The sequence below is a fragment of the Mobula birostris genome, chromosome 2 (assembly GCF_030028105.1).
Source record: "Mobula birostris isolate sMobBir1 chromosome 2, sMobBir1.hap1, whole genome shotgun sequence".
NCBI classification, from domain to species: Eukaryota; Metazoa; Chordata; class Chondrichthyes; order Myliobatiformes; family Myliobatidae; genus Mobula; species Mobula birostris.
The window spans coordinates 28,651,731-28,676,964 of NC_092371.1; the positions used below are offsets into that span (position 1 = coordinate 28,651,731).

The following is a 25,234-nucleotide window of genomic DNA, read 5'->3' on the forward strand; positions in this document are numbered from 1 at the left end:
CTTGGTCCTAGACTCCCCGCTATAGGAAAATATTTTTGTCTATCTTTCTTTAGTAAAATAATGACACACAATTTTGAATGTTTTGGTCGTAACCTCTGGACACCAGTTTGTCTGGGAGTGTAATCCACATAATTATGCAATGCAATTATTGTTTGTAAAGATTTTTTTCCATAACTCATAACTTAAAACAGTCATACATCTTACAAATGTGGCAGTCCAGAAAACCGCACCGGACTATGATCCAGAAAAGGTAAGGAACAATGATCAGTGAAATGGGAAGCAGAAGTAAAGTGATCTTTTGACCTGGACATAGGGTCCTGGTGGGAGAGACATTAGTGAGGGTGGGGCAGAGGGGTTACTGCTTGCAATCATTCTGTATTGCTGTCTGATTTGTATGTAGATATCATGGTGAATGCTAATTCATAAGTAACATGAGAATACAGAAAAGGAGGAAACCATAACCCCTTGAGCCTGTCCTTTTTCAACATCTCTCATCTTACTCATATACCTTTACACATTTGGATAAGAAAAAAAAAGTCCCCTATCTCTGAATTGAAATCAGTAATTGACTACATGTGCTGAAAGGCTTCTTAATTTCCCTTCTCAAAATCCTGGTTGTTCCACTCATACCTCTGGACCTCACCAACATGTTCGACACATTCAGTACCTGTCCTCATCACTAGTCTACCCAGAAAATGGTTTATTGATTTACTTTGCACAAGTTCACTATCCTGCTGATCCCTCAACCTTCTCACCCTCACTGCCAACGTAATGACCATCATCTCTGCTGTTTACTAAGGCAAATAACAGAGATGGAACTATCAGCCGAGCCACCTTTACTGTGGGCAGGAAGTCCAATTAAAAGCTGCCTCTGGTACAACAATGTATTCATGCTATGTCACATGGCACACTTGCTTGCTAAAGTTACCTCTCACTTGTATGTACTGCATTAGGGAAAGGTGGTGCAGTTGTGTAATTCAACATCATGCAATGTTGGATCCAAAACCTTGGGTCTTGGCTCCTGGTGTTGATTTCCACTGCAAGTTCTCTAGCATGGCTATAGGCCACATGTCGAGATGACTTTCTTACCCACCACATATGGTAGATGTCACTTCTCCTTGCCATTTTGTCCATCACTATCTGAAAGTAACAAGGAGTTTGCCCAGTGTCTTCACTGCTGTTCAATCTGGTCTCTTAGTATTTCTTTAATAGGTATTGACTGAGGTAATCTCATCGCATTGACCTTAAAATGAAGAGATACACATCAGCATTAAGATTTGCAACAATATACAGGTGTCCCCGCTTTTCGAACATTCGCTTTATGAAACCTCACTGTTACGAAAGACCTACATTAGTATCCTGTTTTCGCTTTCAGAAGGTGTTTTCACTGTTATGAAAAAAAGCAGCGCACGAAAAAATCAGCACGCGATAAAAGGCAGCGCGCCGTGCGCCCTGAGCAGCCACTCTCCCCCGGATTCAGAACTGCATTCTCGCCGGCATTGCTTAAACACGTGCCTGTGAGCAGTGGTTTGCAAGATGAGTTCTAAGCTATTGGAAAAGCCTAAAAGAGCTCATAAGGGTGTTACACTTTGCATAAAACTAGACATAATTAAGTGTTTCGATCGTGGTGAACGAAGTAAGGACTAAGTGAGTTTGGCTTGTGGAAGTTGACGAAGATGATGTTGAAGAGGTTTCGGCATCCCATGACCAAGAACTGATAGATGAAGAGCTGATGCAATTGGAAGAGGAAAGGATAACAATTGAAACCGAATGCAGTAGCGAACGGACCGAAAGTGACTGTGTGAGATTTTCATTGCAATGATAAAGTACGACTTTAATTTTGAAAGGTTTAGGGGATATTTGCAGGATGGTTTGAGTCTTTCCTTATATAAGAACTGTATGATAGAAAAATGCGCGAGGGTCAGCAGTCAAGCAAGCCTTCCGCATCAGCCACAGCAGACGACGAACCTCGACCTTCGACATCGAGGCAGGCAGTTATAGGAGAAGATGAGCTGCCTGCTCTAATGGAAACAGACGAATAGGTGACACCCCAGTGTCCCACCACCCCGCGATTCGTGGAGAATGCAGTGGTAGCCGGGAGGCACACAGCACATCTTTAAGAAAAAAGCCAAAATAAACATGCTAATTAATTAAGTGTTGGGCAGCACCTAATTAATTAGCATGTTTATTTTGGCTTTTTTCTTAAAGATGTGCTGGATGCCTCCCGGCTACCGCTGCGCCCCTGCAGGCTTCGCGGTTCGGTATCAGTCGGTGGCCCGGAGGGTGGGGGCCACTGCACCACCCCAACCTGCGACGACCCAGCCTAACACACCATCAGCAGTGTGCTCAGCGTTGAACCAATTCCCGTAAGTGATACTACACTGTACATACATTATTTCAACTTTATATCAGCTGTGTATTTTTACATGTTATTTGGAATGATTTGGCAGCTTCATAGCTTAAAGGTTACTGGAAAGCGCTTGTGCGGTGTTTTTGCCAACGGCACTTGCGTGAGATTTTCTGCCAACGGCGCTTGCATGAGATTTTCGCTACAGAGAACAGTCCAGTAATGATTGTGGAAAAGTATTTCTACTTTATATAGGCTGTGTATTTATCATATCATTCCTGCTTTTACTATATGTTACTGTTATTTTAGGTTTTATGTGTTATTTGTCATGATTTGGTAGGTTATTTTTGGGTCTGCGAACGCTCACAGATTTTTCCCATATAAATGGTAATCGCTTCTTCACTTTACGACATTTTGGCTTACGAACTGTTTCATAGGAATGCTCTACCTTCGGATGGCGGGGGAAACCTGTAGTTAATAAATACTGATTTGCTCCATTCATGTTAATGTAACCAAGTAAAGAATTTTCCACAGGAGTTTAGAGAAGTACAGGCTAACCACACATTTCCTGTCATGCTACTCTTTTATTTAGGACTAAGTAACCTTAGTCTACCCAGACCTCATTTTTTTTTACTGAAAAGCACCATGAGCACAGATATTGCAATCCAGGAAGGTGGTGTGAGATATATATTGCCCACTGTGGGACACAAACACAAAGTTAATTTCAAGGAATTAAAGCTAGTCTCATTTGAAGTAACCAGGGGATTGCTAGATTGTTGTACAAACCTGTTAGTAATTTACTGACTGACACAGGGATGCTGACCCACTGTGACACACTATTAGAGGTTCTGAGTTCCTAAAACACATGGCAAGACACTGGAGCTCAGTGGTGAGACATACTGGACTGTGACACACCTCAAAACAATGAGATGCTTTGCTGTCTTCCAGGGATGCAAGTGGTTGCTGCAACAGCTGCGACTGTATCTGTCAGCGAAACATGGCACTGAGGCTGTAGGAACCCTCTTCAGAGACATGGACAACATATTTATTAAGAGCTTACAGAGTGTCCAGAATGTCATAATTAACGACAAGCATTGCTTTGAACTGTATGGATATGACATTCTGATCGATAAGAACCTGAAACCGTGAGCATAATGAATGATAGATTGAATTAAATGTTACATTTGCCTTTTGTGTGTTTGTTTGCACGTTAGTGTCTTATATGACAGTGTGCATATGACCTGTATGGGATTCAATATGCTTTTGTAATGTGATATGTGTAGCTTTGTGTTGTGTGGTTCTGAATGTGTTCCTGTATGTCAAAAGCAAAACATTGTTGATCCAGCGAACAGAAAATAAGACACAGTCCCAGAAATACGCAGCAGAACAAGCAAAGTCTGTGGCGAGACAAAGAGTCAATATTTCAGGACGATGACCTCTCATTTTCATTTGACTGCATTTTTAAATGTTTTGCTCAATGTACTTGTACCTGTGGTTTGGCTGTGATTTGTATCTTGTGTCCTGTATAGCTTACACATGTCTGTGTATGTAGATTTGTGTATCGTGTATTTGTGATCTGATCTAAAGAAATTAGTTTTTAAGTGAGTGTTAGTAAAATTATGTGACAGTTAGAGTGCCTGTTACAATAAGCTGAATGTATGAAATGCTTCAATCGGCTTAGTACTTGTACACTCAGACCCCGCTTAATGCTGAGGATGTGTTCCTCGTAGGTGGAGCACAATGTAAATCAGTGCCGTGCGGGATCATTATAACATTTCTTAAATGGACATGTGTACCTGATTTAAAAAAATCAAACCTGAGATATAAATGATGTATTATTTTATGTATACACAGTAATTCATGGAGTAACAAACATGCAGATAGGCCTAACCTGTACATCAATGGAGCAGCAACACATTGCAGCAGCAGTGGGGGAAACAGGTAATGTTTACCTCTTGGAAGAGGGACCAGGCTGCGGGTCCTCCTCTGACTTTGGCTTCTTCTTCAAGTAGGCTTTGAGATTTGACTGCCTTTTCTTAAGTTTCCTCTCGTGAAGCAGTTCTCAGTAGCAGGGAATCATGTTGAGAACACTTCTCTTTGCCTTATTGCTTCACTCCTAGTCAGGGTTGTTATCGATGAACTGGTCCATGATTTGTGTGATCATGGTGATGCTAGTGCTGAGGTTTCTTTCTGATGTTTCTTCTCCATCCGTGTCCTCAGATTCACCCAGTATGCGTTGCTCTTCCAATTCTCAAAGCTCTTCGTAGTTCAACATCGTCGTCATTGACATCCTGTAATCCTGCTTCAAGGGCCAGTTCAACGATATTTTGGATGACTGATTCCGCTTGAAGTCCGAGGATGTCATTGCATGTTTCTGGCCATAGCTGCTTCCACACTCTGTTCATGCAGTTTGAAGTTACTTCATCCCAGGCAGCTCTGACATTGTCTACAGCTTTCATGATGGATTTTTTTTGCCTTGACCTTTTGTTTCCTCTACAAGTTGCTTGAATGTGTGACGAAGGTAGCAAGCTTTAAAATTCAATATGATTCCTTGATGCATTGGTTGGGGTAATGAAGTGATGTTGGGTGGAAGATAAACCACTTCTGTAGGAGTGCAGTTCCGAAGTGTGTCAAGATTCTTAGGGTGGCCTGGGGCATTATCAAGTACCAACAATGCTTTAGGTTCAAGGTCATGCTGCTCACAATACCGCTTCACTGCCGGACAAAAGTGTGAAACAAACCAATTTTGGAAAACATCAATCGTCACCTAGGCTTTATTGTTTGATTTCCAAATCAGTGGTAGATTTAATTTTAAAATGCCTTTCATGGCTTGTGGTGTTTCAAAGTGATACACAATCATAGGCTTTAACCTAAAGTCAGCTTTAGCATTGCCTCCTAGCAAAAGAGTTAACTGGTACTATTTAGCCTTGAACCCAGATGCATGTTTCTCTTCTCGGGAGATGAAAGTATGAGAAGGCGTTCTTTTCCAAAATAGGCCTGTTTCATCTACACTGGAAACAAGCTCGGGTGGATAATCATCCTTTTTGATTATGGCCTTCATTGTTGCAGGAAAATCCTGGACTGCCTTACTGTCTGCACGAACCACTTCACCAAAAAATACATATGCTATGGAGGTAACTGTGTTGTTTAAATCTTTCAAACGACCTCTGCTGGCTGTGAATGTTACCAGCATATTTTCTTCTTGAATATGATTGAAGATAAATCTTGCCCTTTCCATTATTATCAGCAGGCTTAGGGGCATGTTTCATTGTGTTTGGTCATCCACCCATATACTTAGTCTATTTTCCATTTTTTCAAGTAAATGGCTCCTTGAACGAGTCACCTTCATTGAAGATAACTGTGATGTCATCATTGCAGAAGCATTTATCTTGTCTGCATTTTTAATAATTGTTCTGGTCATCGATGTAACCAATTTCAAAGCGGAGCCAACATCATCCTGACGCTCGCCAACTTCCAAACGTCGTATCACTTGCAGTTTCACTTCATGCTAATGCTTTTCCTAGACACCTCAGATGTACTACCTTCACTGGAAGTTGCAGGCCGTTTTCCAGACATTAAGGGTGAAAAAAATGGAATAAATTGATGAAGGAGCAAAAACGTTTACGCACGCAGGGAGAGGCACAGCGTGAACTAATATGTGATTGGCTGTGATTGGCTCAGAGCGTATGTAAAACACTCTCATTGGCTGATTGAATGTTTACTAATGGCAACTGCTCTTGAGAAGTTTTAAGTGTTGTTTAGAATTTGTGTCATTTTAAAACATTTCAATGAAGAATTGAATAACTACATTGTAACGAATCAGCACAATGCGGGGTAGCATTATGCAGGGTCTGAGTGTAATTAGAGTCATTGAGCATTACAGCATACACAGCCCATCCAGTCCATGCTGAACTAATTTTCTGCCCAGTCCCATCAACCTACACCTAGACCAACACTCTCCATATCTCTGCTGACCATATACTTACCCAGTTGTTATGGAGAAATATACTGCCAATGCAGTTTAGAATGATCCAAATCCTAATGCACGACTAAGAACAGAAGTGAATGCCCCGTGTCTGTTTGTACAATTACACTGGACAGCGATCAGTCAAATATTACAGTCTCGTGCTTTCACACCTGTTACTGGGTACCTTCTACTCTGCTCGTGTTGCTTGGCTTTGTCAATGTTTACTGGGCAGCTTCTGAAAGCAGTGAGATACAGCCTTATCACGTATTTGGTTCCTTCCTGTTTCCTCAGCTGGCTTTTGGAAGTGAATGCGTCTCCATCACTGATAGCCAGCAGCCAGGAGGATTATGATTTGAAATGTCGCCTGCTGCAGGACACAGTGAACGTTGTAGACATGGAAGGAAGGTGAGTCTGCAATCTCCAATCTCCAATGTGTTTTCTTCAGAACTGTGCTGGATTACCACGTTCTTTCCTTAACAGGCTATATTTTACAGGCTCACTGGGAAAGAGAAGCAGGTTGGAGGTTTTGACCTGATGTGGAACGATGGGCCTGTTTATAGTGAAGATCTAGATTTTGAAGGAGGCATTAATCTCGTTGCTAACACTCACTTGGGTAATAATATATTGAAATATGCTTCTCCTCTACATATTTACTACTTGATTTCTTGTTTGTAGAAGGTTCATAAACAACTTTCCTTTCTGTCACTGATTAGCTTATCTTGTCTTGAGGATCCTTAATAGGGGAAAGTGGAAAGAAATTTAAATTTAAAATCAATTCAAACAGCCCCTCAACCTGAACCACAGTATCAATGTTGCTTACGTATTAAAAATGTGTGGCTGTGGGTAAGATGTACATTGGGGCTAACTGAATTTTGAGAAGCTGCATTCTTGAGAGCATTATATGAATATAGAGATAGGGTTAAGGATTTTTTTTTAAAGTGCATGGAAAAGCAGATTGTTTTATTGTGATTAAGATCAATTATATGCGGTATGTTTGAAGTTGAGCATATGGACTTATAAAAGATGTTTCAATAATTGGCCCATGTTGGTCTGATTTGCAGACTTGAAGCCCAGGAGCAGTTCATACATTGTAACACTGATTACATTTCAAAATATTTTATTGTTTTAAAGTTCTTTTGTCACCTTGTAAAAGGTACACAAACCGAATGATATAAATGTAGTCTTTCAATAGCATAAAACTTAGAAAATTGCTTAAGAGCTAGAAAGCAGAGTGTTGTGATAAATTATGTTCTTAAGATTGAAAGATAGTAGGGAAGTCAGGAAGCCATGAGCCATGATTGTGTTGAATAGTAGAACAAGCTTAAGGAGCTCCCATTGATACAATGACTGTAAGCAGGCAATTAAATAGCAGATACCACAGTTGAAGAAGATTCAATCCTTGCCCCTCAGAGGCACTCAGAGGGGTGATACTGTTTGGGAATGGCCCTGTCAGTGAGATCCTTGGGCACTATGTGAGTTGAATGGAACAGGTTGAATATTGAGTTTGGGACTTTCTGCTCTGACGACTGGGCTATCAGAAAACTCTCTTAATCTTTTGTGTGGCCAGCTGTTTCCTCGCTGACACATACTATTTCTTGACAGCTGCTCTGTGTTGATGGGTCCGGTTCATTTCACGTTTGGTTTGTTTTATTTCCAGGTTGCCTGAATGACAGGGAGAAGCAGTTGTGGCATCTGTTAAAGCCGTTCACCACCCAGAAGAAGTAGCAGTGAACAGTGGGAGGAAACAGAAGAATACATGCAGTATAGTGTCCCTGTCCCACACAGGGCTAGCTAATACCTGTGCTTCAAATCTAATACAGGGCAGGACAGTCTATTTGCAGTTTTATGTATGTATCTGTTTATCAGACAGTATATTGCCCTTGTCCTAAAAGACTCCACTGGGTATTGGAGTATAATGCATGGTACATATTTTCTGCAGGAAGCAAAAACCAAATGCAACATCACTGTAGGTTCTCTATGCTTATTACCAAATACTCAGCACAGATTGTCTTGGCTTCATGCATAGGTGACATCAATTTTAACTTGTACTTAATTTATAAGAACTTGGAGAAAAATAGTGACATGAGCAGTGGAAGATTCAGTGACAATAAATGTGTAGTTGACAAACAATTTCCCTGAATGTAGGAGATGGGTAGCAACGTTGTCCTGCACCCACACTGGACAGGCCTGTGGTTCTTGAACCACACATGAAACATTGTATAGAACACCTTGAGATCACTCGTGACTGATGTTAACAGTACAGCAATTACTTCAGTTGCCTGCCTGCATGTGATCCATTGTCCTGCCCTAACCGTCTCCATTAACACTGGGGATGGACAGCAACTCAATTCAGAAAGAGGCCTCCAGCCAAGTTTCCTTAATGAAGCCTGTGCAATGCAATCAACTCCTTTTACTGTGGGGATTGAATTCTGCCATATGATTCAAGCTTCCACTCCCCACCAGTAGTGCATCTCCCACAAAAGTAGTCAACACAGACTGTCCCTGAACAATTGCTCACGCTTTACAGCTCCTGCACTGACACTGCATGCAATGTGTGAGATGTTCTCCCTGTAATCGGTTAATCCTAGAGTGCCCAGCTCAAGCTGAGTGCATGCTGAATGGTTCTTGAGATAACCTCCTGCATCCAATTAATCCTGCTCAAACAACTTTTCATCCAGATTCAGACTAAAACAAAATGGAAAATCAGCCATGTAGTGTCTGGCAGGATTACTCAGTTACAAATAAGCTTCAATTATTGGCGGCTCCAGGACTCTGGTAACCCGAACTACTCAAAAGCATATCGTATGACTGTAGTGTTATTATTTTGGGCAGATGGGGCTCGTCAGCCGTGGATGGCAGATCATCTAGGAGAAGGAAAACTCTGATCTCAAACCTCTGCTGCCTTGCGGTTATACCCTCTCATGGGGTAGGCTTCAGGAATAAACCTGGAGGAAAAAATCCAGAGCTGGAGTCCCTAAAGCAGTCCTTCATTAAGCTTAATGTTGACTGGCAACTCCTGCAACGCTGCTGGTACCAAACAATATCAGTCTCTGCCGTTTCTTTGGGTTCATCAGATGCGTGGAAGGGGGGAGTTTGCTACACGGGTAACAGCTTGCTCTCCATATCATACTGTCCAGGCTTGCATATCTAGACAATATCCATGGTCAACCCAGACTGATGGAGGCCCTCACATTGTTATTGAAATGATTGACCTGTCAAAGAGCTTCCAGTTAGTTACATGTGTCCATGTAGACTTAAATTTTTTAAAAAAACTCCTGAGTTCTTATCTGATAGAGAACCATGATTTTCACATGTATAGTGGTTGTTGACTCCAGTGACATCTAGTAGTTTGGTATAATTCTAAAGCAATAACAATTAAGACCAGTTGTTAAGCAAGGTCCATTGTAAGAGACTGAGCAAAACCTCACTAAATCAGGACACTGTGGCTTGGTAAAAAATAAATGAGCCTACTGATCATAATGTTGAGGGAGTTGTTGGCTATAACCTGGGGAAAAGTGCTTGGTTGAACTACTGGGCTAGAGGCTGACGGTGATGTCACACAGAACACATAGAGAAATGGTTGGCTAAAAACTGGCAGGGATTTTGGAGGGAACACTATACCCAGAACATTTGGATTGGAATCGGCCAGGGCCAAGGACGGCTGGCTAGAAAATTGGAAGATCTGCCTAGAGCATAAGAGATAGAAGCATGAGATAAAGTTATGATCAGTAGGCTCTTTTATTTTATACCAAGCCACAGTGTCCTGATTTAGTGAGGTTTTGCTCAGTCTGCAAGAGACTAAGCAAAACCAATGAGAGAGAACTTGATGATGGTGAAGACAATATGAGTGAGGTTGATGTTCTGGAGCATGTTGATATTAAGGGAGAGGAGGTGTTGGAGTTGTTAAAATATATTAGGACAGGTAAGTCCCCGGGGCCTGACGGAATATTCCCCAGGCTGCTCCACGAGGCGAGGGACGAGATCGCTGAGCCTCTGGCTAGGATCTTTATGTCCTCGTTGTCCACGGGAATGGTACCAGAGGATTGAAGGGAGGTGAATGTTGTCCCCTTGTTCAAAAAAGGTAGTAGGGATAATCCGGTAAATAATTATAGATCAGTCAGTCTTACGTCTGTGGTGGGAAAGCTGTTGGAAAAGATTCTTGTAGAGATAGGATCTCTGGACATTTAGAGAATCATGGTCTGATCAGGGACAGTCAGCATGGCTTTGTGAAGGGCAGATCATGTCTAACAAGCCTGATAGAGTTCTTTGAGGAGGTGACCAGGTATATAGATGAGGGTAGTGCAGTGGATGTGATCTGTATGGATTTTAGTAAGGGATTTGACAAGGTTCCACACGGTAGGCTTATTCAGAAAGTCAGAAGGCATGGGATCCAGGGAAGTTTGGCCAGGTGGGTTCAGAATTGGCTTGCCTGCAGAAGGCAGAGGGTGGTGGTGGAGGGAGTACATTCAGATTGGAGGATTGTGACTAGTGGTGTCTCACAAGGATCTGTTCTGGGACCTCTACTTTTCATGATTTTTATTGATGACCTGGATGTGGGGGTAGAAGGGTGGGTTGGCAAGTTTGCAGACAACACAAAGGTTGGTGGTGGTGTAGATAGTGTAGAGGATTGTTAAAGGTTGCAGAGAGACATTGATAGGATGCAGAAGTGGGCTGAGAAGTGGCAGATAGAGTTCAACCCAGAGAAGTGTGAGGTGGTACACTTTGGAAGGACAAACTCCAAGGCAGAGTACAAAGTAAATGGCAGGATACTTGGTAGTGTGGAGGAGCAGAGGGATCTTGGGATACATGTCCACAGATCCCTGAAAGTTGCCTCACAGGTGGGTAGGGTAGTTAAGAAAGCTTATGGGGTGTTAGCTTTCGTAAGTCGAGGGATAGAGTTTAAGAGTCACGATGTAATGATGCAGCTCTATAAAACTCTGGTTAGGCCACACTTGGAGTACTGTGTCCAGTTCTGGTTGCCTCACTATAGGAAGGATGTGGAAGCATTGGAAAGGGTACAGAGGAGATTTACCAGGATGCTGCCTGGTTTAGAAAGTATGGATTATGATCAGAGATTAAGGGAGCTAGGGCTTTACTCTTTGGAGAGAGGGAGGATGAGAGGAGACATGATAGAGGTGTACAAGATAATAAGAGGAATAGACAGAGTGGATAGCCAGCGCCTCTTCCCCAGGGCACCACTGCTCAATACAAGAGGACATGGCTTTAAGGTAAGGGGTGGGGAGTTCAAGGGGGATATTAGAGGAAAGTTTTTTACTTGGAGAGTGGTTGGTGTGTGGAATGTACTGCCTGAGTCAGTGGTAGAGGCAGATACACTAGTGAAGTTTAAGTGACTACTGGACAGGTATATGGAGGAATTTAAGTTCAGGGCATATGGGAGGCAGGGTTTGAGGGTCGGCACAACATTGTGGGCCGAAGGGCCTGTACTGTGCTGTACTATTCTATGTTCTATGTTAAATGTAGCAATTCTGAGGTGATTGTCCTCATTCCTTATTGAATCATAAAGTTCAAAACTGTAGCTTCCAGTTGTGTTATCACAGGGATTTCACCAATGCAACTGAAACAAGCACTTAACATTTGAAAGACATTGTACAGATGTGTGCTCAACATATTGCAAATGAGTACCCTGTCTAACCTGTCTGTTTCCTCTTTCCATATTAGACATAGTTAATTAGCTGCCCATCTGGAAATTTGGTATTTTACTGTGTTTCTCTGACTTTGAGAAAATGCTTTTGCTGATTTGGGTCTGTGGGAGGGTCTGCAGAATGTACTTCCTTTCAGGACCACTAAGCAGTCTGCCTTTAAATTATTAAAGGATAGGAAGGGTCCTGACGAAGGGTCTCGGCCTGAAGTGTCGACTGCACCTCTTCCTAGAGATGCTGCCTGGCCTGCTGCGTTCACCAGCAACTTTTTATGTGTGTTGCAAAGGATAGGAAGAACCTGGATTGATGTAGATCACAGCACAATCTGATTTACTAGCAATTTTAAACCTCCTTAATCATTATTATTTCAGATTTGTTTATTTATACTGTATACTTCAAAACATACTGTACAGTGAAATGTGAGTTTATGTTAACAGCCAACACAACCAAAAAATACTTCACACATATTCTCACTATTATGTTAGCCCTGTACCATTTCCATCATCTTGTGAGAGTTTGTACTATGGAGTGGAACACTCATTTCCCGGAACAAAACAAAAACATGCAATAATAAATGAACGATAGAAGTAACACAGGGAAAATGTGGAAGTTGTTTGGGAAGCACTAACATGGGGTTCTGGATAGGATTGTCTCATTGAGGTAGGGAAGGAACCTTGGTTGACAAGAGATGAGGAGCATCTAGTTGAGAGGGAATTAAGGGTTATGGGGAAAAGGCAAGTAGGTAGAGATGAGTCCATGGTCAGATCAGCCGTGATCTTACTGAATGGCTGAGCAGGCTTGACAGGCCAGGTTGTCTACTCCTGATCATATTTCTCAAGTAAGAGGAAGAAGGGAGCAAGGTTTAGGAAGCAAGTATCAGACAGGGCTCCTGAGAGTTCCGTGGTAGCCAGGAGGGAGTTTAAGAATGGACTTAGGAGAGCTAGAAAGGGGTGTGAGAGGCTTTGCTGACTAGGATTAAGGAAAGCCCCAACGTATCTATACATGTGTGAAAAACAATAGGGTATTGAAATAACAACAAGAAGGAAGGACTGATCAGGAGCAGAAAAGAATTGTGGAAGTAGGTAGTACTCATCAGTGAGAGGGACTTTGATGATGTGAGGACAGTGTAAAAGAGGCTGAAATGCTGGAACATGTTGACATTAGGAAAGAGGAAGTACTGGAACTTTTGAAAACAGGGTAGTCCCCAGGGCTGGATGGGATTTACCATGGGAACTGACACTCTTAGTAACAAAACATACCTAATTTAGCCGAACAAGCCAGAAATAAAACAAGTAAAAAAGAATATCAAGGCACACAAAAAACTCTAACCTTTAAAAGAAATTACAAAATGTATAGACTCAGCTATTACAAATGTATTCTTCCTGATTGACAGACCATAAGAGATGGGAACAGAATTAAGCAATTTGGCCCATCAAGTCTGCTCTGCCATTTTATCATGGCTGATCCATTTTTCTTCTCAGCCCCAAACTGCTGCTTTCTCCCTGTATCCCTTCATGACCTGGCCATTCAAGACTCTATCGTCCTCTGCCTTAAGTATACATACAGACTTGGCCTCCAAAGCTGCCTGTGACAACAAATTCCACGGATTCACCACTCTGGCTAAAGAAATTCCTCCTCATCTCCATTCTAAAAGGGTGCTCCTCTATTCAGTGGCTGTGGCCTCTGATCTTAGACTATCACACCATAGGCAATATCCTCTCCACATCCACTTTATCAAGGCCTTTCACTATTGGATAGGTTTCAATGAGGTCACTTCATTTTTCTGAATTCCAGTAATTACAAGCCCAGAGCCATCAAATACTCTTCATATGACAAGCCATTCGAACCTGGAATCATTTCTGTGAACCTCCTTTGAACTCTCTCCAATTTCGGCAGATCCTTTCTAAGATAAGGGGCTCAAATCTGCTCACAAAACTCCAAGTGAGACCTCACCAGTGCTTTATAAAGCCTCAACATTACATCCTTACTTTTATATTCTAGACTTCATATTCTCATAAACCAGAAAAAGAAAGTGGAAGGAGGGGTAGGAGCACAAGCTAGTAAGTGATAGGTGAGTGTAGGTGGGGGAGCAGGGATAAAAGGGAAGAATATGAAAACCTAGGAGGGGAAGAGACAATGAGCTGAAGAAGGAGGTATCTGATAGGAGAGGGCAGTAGGGCATAGAATAAAGGAAAGGATTTGTCAGGAAAGAAGTAGACCATGGAATAAAGGGCAGGGAGTGGGGAAACAGAGGAAGTGATGGGCGGATGAAGAGAAAGGGCAAGAGAGCCAGCAGAATGAGGGAAAACAAAGGGAGTAGTTCCCAGAAGTGCCGCCAAAGTGAGCAGAATAGAGCAGGTACAGTTTATTGAGTACCGTATCAGGCAATGACTGTCTCCAACAAGACCTGCTGTTGATGTTCGGTGAAGTTACCTTTGCTGAGTTCCACATTGTGAATATCCTGGGGAGTTACCATTAAACAAAGATCTGACCAAATCAGCCACATGAATAACATGGCTGCAAGAGCAGTTCCAAGTCTGGGTTTCCTGTGGTGTCTGACCCACCTCCTGACATCGCAAGTCTATTCTACAAGGCAGAAGTCTGGAGTGGAAGTTTTTAATCAAAATGAACTTTATTCATAATAAAACTTATTTCCAAACAGTGCAATGCCTTTTAATTCTTTACATTCATAGTCAATGCTTTCAGTGCTTACCTACACACCAGTAGCATAGCTGCCTCTCATGTGGCCCCCTTGGGTGGTATTTACAACTGAGAGGCTTCCTCACTCAACATGGCCCCTTCCTCTCTAATAGCAGAAGAACCATATATTGTGGCCCTTGCATTAGCTGCATCAAGCTTCCGTGTGTATTCCTGCAGTCTAGGATGTGCCAGTTGGTGGCATTGCTCTATGGATATCTCAATTTGCTGGCAGACCAAAGGGTATTTTTGCTGAGTTGATCTGACAGCAGCACTTGACTATGTGTGTCTCTGGGAACAGCCCATAGATCAGAGCGTCCTTTGTCATGCAGCTGCTCAGGATGAAGTGCAACACAAGCCCTTGAGTCTTTCTCCACAATCTCTTTGCAAACCCATAGTCTGCAAAGAGCTGAGCAACCAACTCGTCCAGAGTGGAATAGAATACTCTTCATATGCCTGAACGAGCACAGCACCAACAAATCCCAACAAGCTCAGCACCATCCAGGATAAAGCTCACTTCACTGACATGGCATCTACCATCCTAAACATTCATTCCTGACACCAACTCCAACAGCAGCTCCCTATCCCATGAGCTCCACTACCAAGTAGGGCACAGGCAGGAGGTGCACAGGAACACCACCCATATGTTGTCTTCCAAGCCACTAGGAAATGTAGTATGACTCAGTGAACCAAATCCTGAAACTCACTGCCCAATTTCAACGACAGAGTAATGGCTCAAGCTGGCAGATCACTGCCTCCCCTACTACAGAATTTATGGGTAAATATTAAAGATTAGCTTTATTTGTCACATACATCGAAACATGCAATGAAATGCATGATTTTGTGTCAATGACCAACACAGTCCAAGGGTTGTACTGGAGGTGGGGGGCAGCCTGCAAGTGTCAACACACTGCCGGTGCCAACGTAGCATGCCTATGATTCACTAACTCTAACTGTACATTTTTGGAACATGGGAGGAAGCCCGTGTGGTCACAGGGAAAGCGTACAAACTCCCTGCAGGCAGCAGCAGGAATTGAACCCTGACCAGTGAACACTGGCACTCTACAGCAATGTGCTAACCACTACATTACCGTGCCACCATAGGGGGCAGCACCGTGGTATAGTGGTTAGCACAACGCTTTACAGTACAGCCGACCAGGGTTCAATTCCTGGAGTTTGTATGTTCTGCCTGTAACCACGTGGATTTCCTCCAGGTGCTCCAGTTTCCTCCCACAGTCCAAAGACATACCAGTTGGTAGGTTAATGGGTCATTGTAAATTGTCCCATGATTAGGCTAGGATTAAATGGGGGAATGCTGGGCAGCATGGCTCAAGGGGCCAAAAGGGCCTACTCCATGCTGTATGTTAAAAAATAAGTAAATGCATACCATGAATTTACTTGGACTATAAGTTCAGTTCTTGAAGTTGACACAGATGGTGAAAAATGTTGGGTAAGATAGAGATCAGATGGGAGGACTACTGGAACGTGTTGGATTGGACAATTGAGGGAGTTACTTGGTAGGACATTAGGGGGTGCTATTAAAGAGGACACTGGTAGCTTTTGGACAAGATGTTGGGGTAGAAGGTAAAGCTTTATATGTCACATGTACATCGAAACATACAGTGAAATGCATCAAATCAACAAGGATTGTGCAGGGCAGCCTGCAAGTGTCCATGCTTCTAGCATTAACATAGCACACCCACAACTCACTAACATTAACCATGCAGCTGTGGAATGTGGGAGGAAACGGGAGCACCCAGAAGAACCCTACCTGGTCACAGGAAGAATGTACAAAGTCCTTATACAGCAGTGGGAGTCAAACGCCAGTTGGTGATTGGTGGTCACTGGTGCTGCAATAGCATTACACTTGAAACTGGAGAATCATTGGACAGATCAACAGGGCAGGTTTAGTCACGACAGTTGGTGTCTCAATACTGGGAAAGCTTTTTTCCATTAAGAATTCTGAGCTGTTGGCTTTGCACTCTCAGTGCGGAGAGCTCAAACAGTAATCTCAAGAATGCAGAGCAAGCTCTTCCCCAACAAACTGGAAATGCTGTTGGACAGAACAAAACAACAGGACAGGACAATGGTGGGATGCAATATTCATTCCTGATGGTTGTTCCAGCCCTGGTCCCATGAATAAATGAATACTGAAAACCACACACAGAAACTCAGAGATAGATCACAGCCACAGTGAATGAACAATGGTACATTGAACTTTCCATGAATACTAGTACTCTCCAACACTTTGCCATCAGGTATCAAACAGGAGGCACTTGGCTTCAATATTGTACAATTTTGGCCCACCAGCAATTAATTTCCATCACACTTGGATGTTCAAAGTGCACTGAAAACTGGCTGAAGTTCCACAAACCCTTGTAAATTTAATGTGTACACCCTAGAGATGGCAGCAGTCAGCAACATAAAAGCTGGGAGGCCTACAGTACATCAATCAAGGCTTGAATGGACACCCCAGGTCAGCGTTACCATCCTCACTTAACTCATTTAGAGAATCTTAACAGAGGTGGTGGGTCAATGTTCATCTTACATTGACCACAATAGAGGCATTACTGGCTGTGCAATGTCTGGGTATATTCAAGCGATTACAAACTCATATGTCAGTTAGAACATTTGCCAAGTCCTTTTCAAGTACTCCTCAAATAAATAAAAGTTGCCTGAATCACGGAAAGATTGTTGGCCACGATGAGGATGTCGGCTGGACAACATGCACTATTGACTGTCCTGGGGAGAGTTGTTAACTAGGACATTGAAATACTTGTAAGGACATTTTAAGCCAGCACCCCTCCGAGTGTTTGTCATTATGATGGTTATGAGCCAACAAACCACACAACTTTTCACAGAGCAAAACTGATTGTGCATTCAGTACATAAAAAAATTCCCCTCTTGACATGAAGGTGAAATCTGGTGCAAGCAAATGTTTCACAAGGAGAAGATATTTTGCATATCAGTCTGGATAAAACAGAACCCTAAATCTTTGCCTCACACACCTTACACATGTTTGCAGAACAATAATGATTGGTGACAGTCTCAAGTGCCAATTAACTGTTTAATCATCAGAACTTGATAGAGTTGGTTATTCATAAGGTGTTGTCCCAACACAAAGAGGATTCTGTGAACTTCTCAACTTGATAAGTGCATAGAAATACTTCTAACATCCTTTCCTTAGATCCTGGAGTGTTACTCAGAGTACACAGGAGAACAATTATATTATTCCAATACCAATGTCACTTGGTGAGACGGCTTACTTTTTTCCATGGCCAAACATTATGAGGTGTTAACTGAACCAGCACTAGGCACTCAATTGTTTGAGTGGTCTCATATTTTCTGCAGAAAGCAAGGGCAGGACCTTGCTGTGCTTCTCCCACTCCATTCCAGTCAATGTCAGCAGCCTATTCTGATTCTTGGGTCCCTCAATTAACTCCTGTGATTATCCGCTTGAATTCCCCGTGGAGTGGGGTGGGAGGACGACCACACCCAGTCTCTCATTAACTTTTGCACTGCAGGCATTTCCGGAATCTCTGGAGTCTCTTGGCCCTAGGGTGATAAGCTTACCCCAATCATACTGCATGCTGCCTGGTTTTCCTCAATTTTTGGTTCTTGCCAATTGTTGGTGGTCAGTTGAAATCGACTGTCCTATCCTCGTTGTCATTGGGGACAGTGCCTGAAGGGACTGGTAGGTCATCTTGTAATTGCTACCACGGTTATTGTCCCAGAACTCTAATCCTTCAGCTTTGTACTTTATAGCAAACTGTATAGAGCAGCCCAGCTGAAGCAAGTGGATCAATGGATTCAGTGTGAATGTGAAACGATCCATTTTGCCTTCAATGTTGCTTTCAAACAGAGCAGAGACATCAGTGAAGAACTTCCAGTCATTGCAGGTGTAACGGACTGTCACCTCCTTGTGATAGGCCAGGTTTATGACCAGCATGGTACCACTGATCACCAGCTCTGCCTCTGACACTGCCTCCAGGCACACTTTCTGACTGTTTAGTCGCTCACTGAAGTTTCCATCGTCCCGGGGATTCATGAATTCCATTCTGAAACGCTGTATCCATATCACTTGTGCTGTGGGCTGACTGGAACTGAAACTGGACAGTACATGTGCTGGTATAGTTGGCTCCTCTGATGAGTCAAAGCTTCGAACTTCTGCTAACTCCAAACCGACTGAGTCAGCAAATCTCACTCTGCTGCTGCTGCTGCTGCTGCTGTTACTTCTGATGCTCCCCTGCCTCTTTGTTAGGGAGCCCGGGCAGAATTTTGCTTGTCTCCGCACTTTTGGCCATGCCCACCAGTCCCTTTTACCTGGACCAAGGAGGTATCCCAGTCCATCCGTGAGTTGCACTCTAGCACACAGGCCCGAGAAGTGACACAGGCTTTGAGAGAGAGTGATATATATTTGCTGTTCTAGCCCTACATCTGGAGTGAAGTCTGAGGAGCCCACATCCTGGCACTCGAGAGGCAGCAGCTGTTGACTAGATGCCCTGCTTCCAACCAAGGGTAGATGAAGACACTGTTCCAATTTCTTGTCCCATTCTGATCTCACATCCTGAAACTGGGCTAGCCTGACCCACTCCTTCAACCTTGTGGCTGACAGGTTGTGCTGTAAAGGTGGAAAACGTTTCTCTTTTCCCTGCACCCCTTCTTCCGATTCCAGTTTCAGTCTCATGACACTGCCAGTTCTTGGATCAGGTGCCAGGTTCATAGCTTTCGTCAGAAGGTTAGGCTGCTCTGGAATGACACTGTTACCCTGGGCATGGTGCAGGTTGCTTACAATAAATTGGGTCTGTTCTTCTGATTCTGATCTGCAAGCATCTACAGGCTGAATACCTTGGTCCACCTCATCTCTCTGATCCAGCTTACACTCTGTGACCTGCTCTGACCCACAACACTTACTCAGTGCTGAATGCACAATCCAGCCTAAACTGCTGATCTCAGGCAGTGCAGACTGGGTGCCCTGCTCCAAGCTACAATTGTCACCCACAGTGGACTGGATAACCTGCTCTAAACTACCATTCTCATTCAGAGTAAACTGGATGACACTCATACCTAGTGCGGATTGGGTGGTCTGTTTCACACCGCCACCCACAGCCGATGCAGTTTGGACGACCTGTTCTAAACCAGCAATCTCATTCCTGCTGGACAGGGTGACCTGCTCTGAGTCACCATCCTTACCCAGGCCTGACTGACTGCCCTGGGTCAGTCTTTTGCCCCGATCAAGCACAGAACTGGCCTTTTCAGTGGTGGAATCAAGTACTTGCTGCCTGTTGGATGGCGAAACCAAATTCAGATCCACTGCTTTGACTCTTGGCTCCACCTCAGAAGTGCTAACAAATATCATTTGGCCCCTCCCCGGTCTCATCACCTTGCCCAGAGCGAACTGAATTCTTCGGTCCGACCCGCCTCCTCTGACTGGGACAAGCTGGCTGACTTGCTCTAACCCAGGGCTACCCATGTCAGAGTGGATGCTCCTGCCGTGCTCGAGAGGGGACTCGCCGGTTGCTGACAGCTGTTTAATTCCTTTCTTCCAGCCAAGCACCTGCTGGATTTGGTTCTTGAAGCCCGTGCAGCGGATTTCTGGTGCTGCCCGGGCTTCGGGCGCTGGCGCCGGCGCCGGGCGGCCCCGGACGGCGCCGGCTTCGCCCAGACTCGGGGAGGCTGTTGCCATTAGCAGGGCGGGCGGGCGGCAGCCAGCGACCCTCGGCGCGGCTCTGTCACCCCGCGCTTTGTGACCCACGGCCCACGTCAGTCGCCCCGGGCCAGCGGTCAGTTCGCACGGAGGGGACAGCAGCGGCGCGGCGGCGGTCTGGTTCAGCGAGGCAGGCAGCCCCCACCCACGGGGGCGAGCAACGTCCTGTCGCACAGTACAGTAGTTCTCTGTCCTCCCCATCTCACCCCCCCCCCACACACACACACACACACACTCCCTTGTGCTACTCCAGCGGTGATTATACTTCACTCACCACGTAATGTTCAACTTTCATGATTTCTAGTATCCAGTCATGAATCTCCTAACCAGGATTTCTTGTCTTGCCTTCATTATTCAAAGATAAAGTTGATCTTATTGTCATATGCACAAGTACAGGTGCAGTGAAACTCTTTCTTGCAGCAATATTACAGGTACATAGCATAATACTAGCAAAATTCACAAGTAAAACGTAAAATAATTTTTGCAGGAAAGTGCACAGAAAATGCTGAGGGTAGAGGTGGAGAGGTTCCAGTGCTGTGGGCTGGGAGTGCGCATTATCCTGTTCTGTGCTACTCTTTTAGCCCCACTCTAATTAGTCTATATTTTGTCTCACTTGTTCTGCTATTCCTGTGTCACAATTTTCTCTGTCAGCTGATTGGAGTCTTCACAGCCCATTCCTATCCTCACAAACATGAGAAAATCTGTAGATGCTGGAAATCAAAGTAACAGACACAAAATGCTGGAGGAACTCAGCAGGCCAGGCAGCATCTATGGAAAAGAGTAGACAATCAGCGTTTCGGGTCCTGATGAGGGATCTCGGCCCAAAACGTTGACTGTTTACTCTTTCCTATAGATGCTGCCTGGCCTGCTGAGTTCCTCCAGCATTTTGTGTCTGTTACCATTGCTCCCCTGTTCACATTAACCCCTATGTCAGCCACTAATGTAGAAGTTATAATTTGTCATCAGTTAGGTGTTGGCTTACATTAATAACTGGCATACATTAGGAGAGACGAGAACACAGATGTGGAGGAACACACAAAAGAAGAATTAGAAGTGCAATGGTCCCAGCACTGATACCCTGGAAACACCATTCACCAGCCTTGTCAAACACTCAGTGAATGACCTGTTAATTCCATAGGTCACAGCTTTCTCAACCAGCTTTTATTTGGGTCTATCACTAACAGCTGTATTTATTATTTTTATATGATCAGGGTAATCAAACATGTCTTGCTCTTAAGTGTGTTGGTTCTCTTTTATTGACTTAAACTTTGCTGAAAAGGACTCATGTCCTTGGGTTAGTGGATTATATTGAAGAGGGAGTAGGGACTTATCGCAGGATGAGAAATCGTATTGAATGGTGACTTCATATTTATGGGTCAGGGCTCTCTTATTGGTTATAGACTTTATACTGATGAGTGAGAAATTATAAACTCACAGTTACTGGCAAAAGATTTGCTGAGATTTCTCTCACCACAAGGGTTTATACTGAGTGAACAGGTTTTAATAATAAATGTGAGGATTAATAATAATAAGATGCTGTTAAGGATTATACTGATGAGTCAAGTTGTTATATTAGAAGAGTGAAAGGTTGAGGTGAGCAAATTCAACACAAGGGATTATACTATATATTTATGGTTATTTTGATTATTCTAGTGTTTGTTTTGATAGTTAAGGGACATATTAGAAGCGATTTTGTTGATAATTGAAAAGACTGTATTGATTTAGTGAGAATAACATTGATATTTGAGGGCTTATTATGTTAATGTGCAAGGCACTGTCATGTTGACTAAAAAGGTTTTATCATTATTCTGCTAATAAGCGAGGTGATTAAATCATACAAAAGTTATATTGATGGGTAGTATGGGTGAAGGATCTTAAGAGAAGTTATTAAGAGAGGTTGTTTATATCATAAGGTGTTTGATAAGTGAGGGGTTACATTGATGGGAGAGAATATTGGATCAATGGGAGAAGGGTCCATATTTTAAAGAGAGCGATTACAGTGGAGCAACACACATCAAAGTTGCTGGTGGACACAGCAGGCCAGGCAGCATCTCTAGGAAGAGGTGCAGTCGATGTTTCGGGCCGAGACCCTTCGTCAGGACTAACTGAAGGAAGAGTTAGTAAGAGATTTGAAAGTGGGGGGGAGGGGGAGATCCAAAATGATAGAAGACAGGAGGGGGAGGGATGGAGCCAAGAGCTGGACAGGTGATTGGCAAAGGGGATATGAGAGGATCATGGGACAGGAGGCCCAGGAAGAAGGAAAAGGGGGAGGGGGGAAGAACCCAGAGGATGGGCAAGGGGTATAGTCAGAGCGACAGAGGGAGAAAAAAGAGGGAGAGAGAGAAAGAATGTGTGTATATAAATAAATAATGGATGGGGTACGAGGGGGAGGTGGGGCATTAGCGGAAGTTTGAGAAGTCAATGTTCATGCCATCAGGTTGGAGGCTACCCAGACGGAATATAAGGTGTTGTTCCTCCAACCTGAGTGTGGCTTCATCTTTACAGTAGAGGAGGCCATGGATAGACATGTCAGAATGGGAATGGGATATGGAATTAAAATGTGTGGCCACTGGGAGATCCTGCTTTCTCTGGTGGACAGAGCATAGGTGTTCAGCAAAATGATCTCCCAGTCTGTGTCGGGTCTCGCTAATATACAGAAGGCCACAACGGGAGCACCGGACGCAGTATATCACCCCAGTCGACTCACAGGTGAAGTGTCGCCTCACCTGGAAGGACTGTTTGGGGCCCTGAATGGTGGTAAGGGAGGAAGTGTAAGGGCATGTGTAGCACTTGTTCCGCTTACAAGGACAAGTGCCAGGAGGGAGATCAGTGGGGAGGGATGGGAGGGACGAATGGACAAGGGAGTCGCGTAGGGAGCAATCCCTGCGGAAAGCGGGGGGGGGGGAGGGAAAGATGTGCTTAGTGGTGGGATCCCATTGGAGGTGGCGGAAGTTACGGAGAATAATATGTTGGACCCGGAGGCTGGTGGGGTGGTAGGTGAGGACCAGGGGAACCCTATTCCTAGTAGGCTGACGGGAGGATGGAGTGAGAGCAGATGTGCGTGAAATGGGGGAGATGCGTTTGAGAGCAGAGTTGATGGTGGAGGAAGAGAAGCCCCTTTCTTTAAAAAAGGAAGACATCTCCCTCGTCCTAGAATGAAAAGCCTCATCCTGAGAGCAGATGTGGCGGAGACAGAGGAATTGCGAGAAGGGGATGGCATTTTTGCAAGAGATAGGGTGAGAAGAGGAATAGTCCTGATAGCTGTGAGAGTCAGTAGGCTTATGGTAGACATCAGTAGATAAGCTGTCTCCAGAGACAGAGACAGAAAGATCTAGAAAAGGGAGGGAGGTGTCGGAAATAGACCAGGTAAACTTGAGGGCAGGGTGAAAGTTGGAGGCAAAGTTAATAAAGTCAACGAGCTCAGCATGCGTGCAGGAAGCAGCGCCAATGCAGTCGCTGATGTAGCGAAGGAAAAGTGGGGGACAGATACCAGTATAGGTTTGGAATATGGATTGTTCCACGAAGCCAACAAAAAGGCAGGCATATCTAGGACCCATATGGGTGCCCATAGCTACACCTTTAGTTTGGAGGAAGTGGGAGGAGCCAAAGGAGAAATTATTAAGAGTAAGGACTAATTCCGCTAGACGGAGCAGAATGGTGGTAGAGGGGAACTGATTAGGTCTGGAATCCAAAAAGAAGCGGAGGGCTTTGAGACCTTCCTGATGGGGGATGGAAGTATATAGGGACTGGACATCTATGGTGAAAATAAAGTGGTGGGGGCCAGGGAACTTAAAATCATCGAAAAGTTTAAGAGCGTGAGAAGTGTCATGAACATAGGTAGGAAGGGATTGAACAAGGGGGGATAAAACCGTGTCGAGGTATGCAGAAACGAGTTCGGTGGGGCAGGAGCAAGCTGAGACAATAGGTCGGCCAGGTCAGGCAGGTTTGTGGATCTTGGGTAGGACGTAGAAACGGGAAGTGCGAGGTGTGGGAACTATAAGGTTGGTAGCAGTGGATGGGAGATCCCCTGAGCGGATAAAGTCGCTGATGGTGTGGGAGACAATGGCCTGGTGCTGCTTAGTGGGGTCACGATTGAGGGGTAAATAGGAGGTATAGAGAGAGGCTAATTTTATTTGGGGTTTGTTGGTGACCGATTTATCCTGATGGATAAGGAGCTTGTATTGGATTAATTAAAGTCAAGATTGGGGGTGTTATCAATGAATGTGTTATATTGATTGCTAAATCACTCATGTACTTCACTTAATATGTGACACATCAGCTCATCAACCCAAAGCACCTAATCCCATAATGTATCCAAATGCAGATCCAAGTTCTTTTTAAGCGTAATGGAGGGCTCTTCATCCACCTCCCCTTCAGGCTGTGAGCCCCTTCATCCATCAGGATAAATCGGTCACCAACAAACCCCAAATAAAATTAATAAAAGAACATTGCACATCAAACTGACCACTTTAATCATCAAAGTAACCACAATTATCTAGATAACAAATGTTTTCCCCATCTCCCCACTAATTCTGATAGTGTTCCTTTATGTCCATTCCTCTGGCTTTTATCATCTCTGTTGAGGAAAATAACGCTTCCTTTCACAATGTTATGCACCTTTATTTGGTCTCCCCCTTAGACTTCCCTGTCCTAGAGAAAACAAACCCATCCGATAAAAAGCTGCTAAATCAATTTCTGTCATCTTCACAAGCCACCTCTGTGCCCTCGCTACTAATGTGGTTACGTCAGTGGTTGAGGTAGGAGGCAGAGGACTTCAAATTGAAGGATCCTGAACCTTCTGGATAGACATGGGGAGGATGGTTCCTCGTGTGGCAAAGTCAAGTACAAAAGGTCCC

The 25,234-nt window shown here is 44.0% G+C and overlaps 2 protein-coding genes across 3 annotated transcripts in view; one reads left to right on the forward strand and one right to left on the reverse strand.

The window, feature by feature from the left end:
- The window catches only part of ttll9 (tubulin tyrosine ligase-like family, member 9), a 59,222-nt gene extending 44,592 nt beyond the window's left edge, over positions 1-14,630 (forward strand). For both annotated transcript variants that reach the window (XM_072239317.1, XM_072239326.1), the window contains 5 exons: positions 192-250; positions 3,296-3,492; positions 6,606-6,719; positions 6,809-6,927; positions 7,972-14,630. In XM_072239317.1, coding sequence (XP_072095418.1) covers positions 192-250; positions 3,296-3,492; positions 6,606-6,719; positions 6,809-6,927; positions 7,972-8,039 — 557 coding nt within the window. In that variant the 3' untranslated portion in view covers positions 8,040-14,630. The remainder of the gene's footprint in view (positions 1-191; positions 251-3,295; positions 3,493-6,605; positions 6,720-6,808; positions 6,928-7,971) is intronic.
- Positions 14,631-18,306: 3,676 nt separating this feature from the next.
- On the reverse strand, positions 18,307-19,394 carry ppp1r3da (protein phosphatase 1, regulatory subunit 3Da). The gene is given in 2 exon segments (XM_072276616.1): positions 18,307-18,353; positions 18,356-19,394. Coding segments are annotated over 2 exon segments (1,086 nt in total).
- Between the last annotated feature and the right edge of the window lie 5,840 nt (positions 19,395-25,234).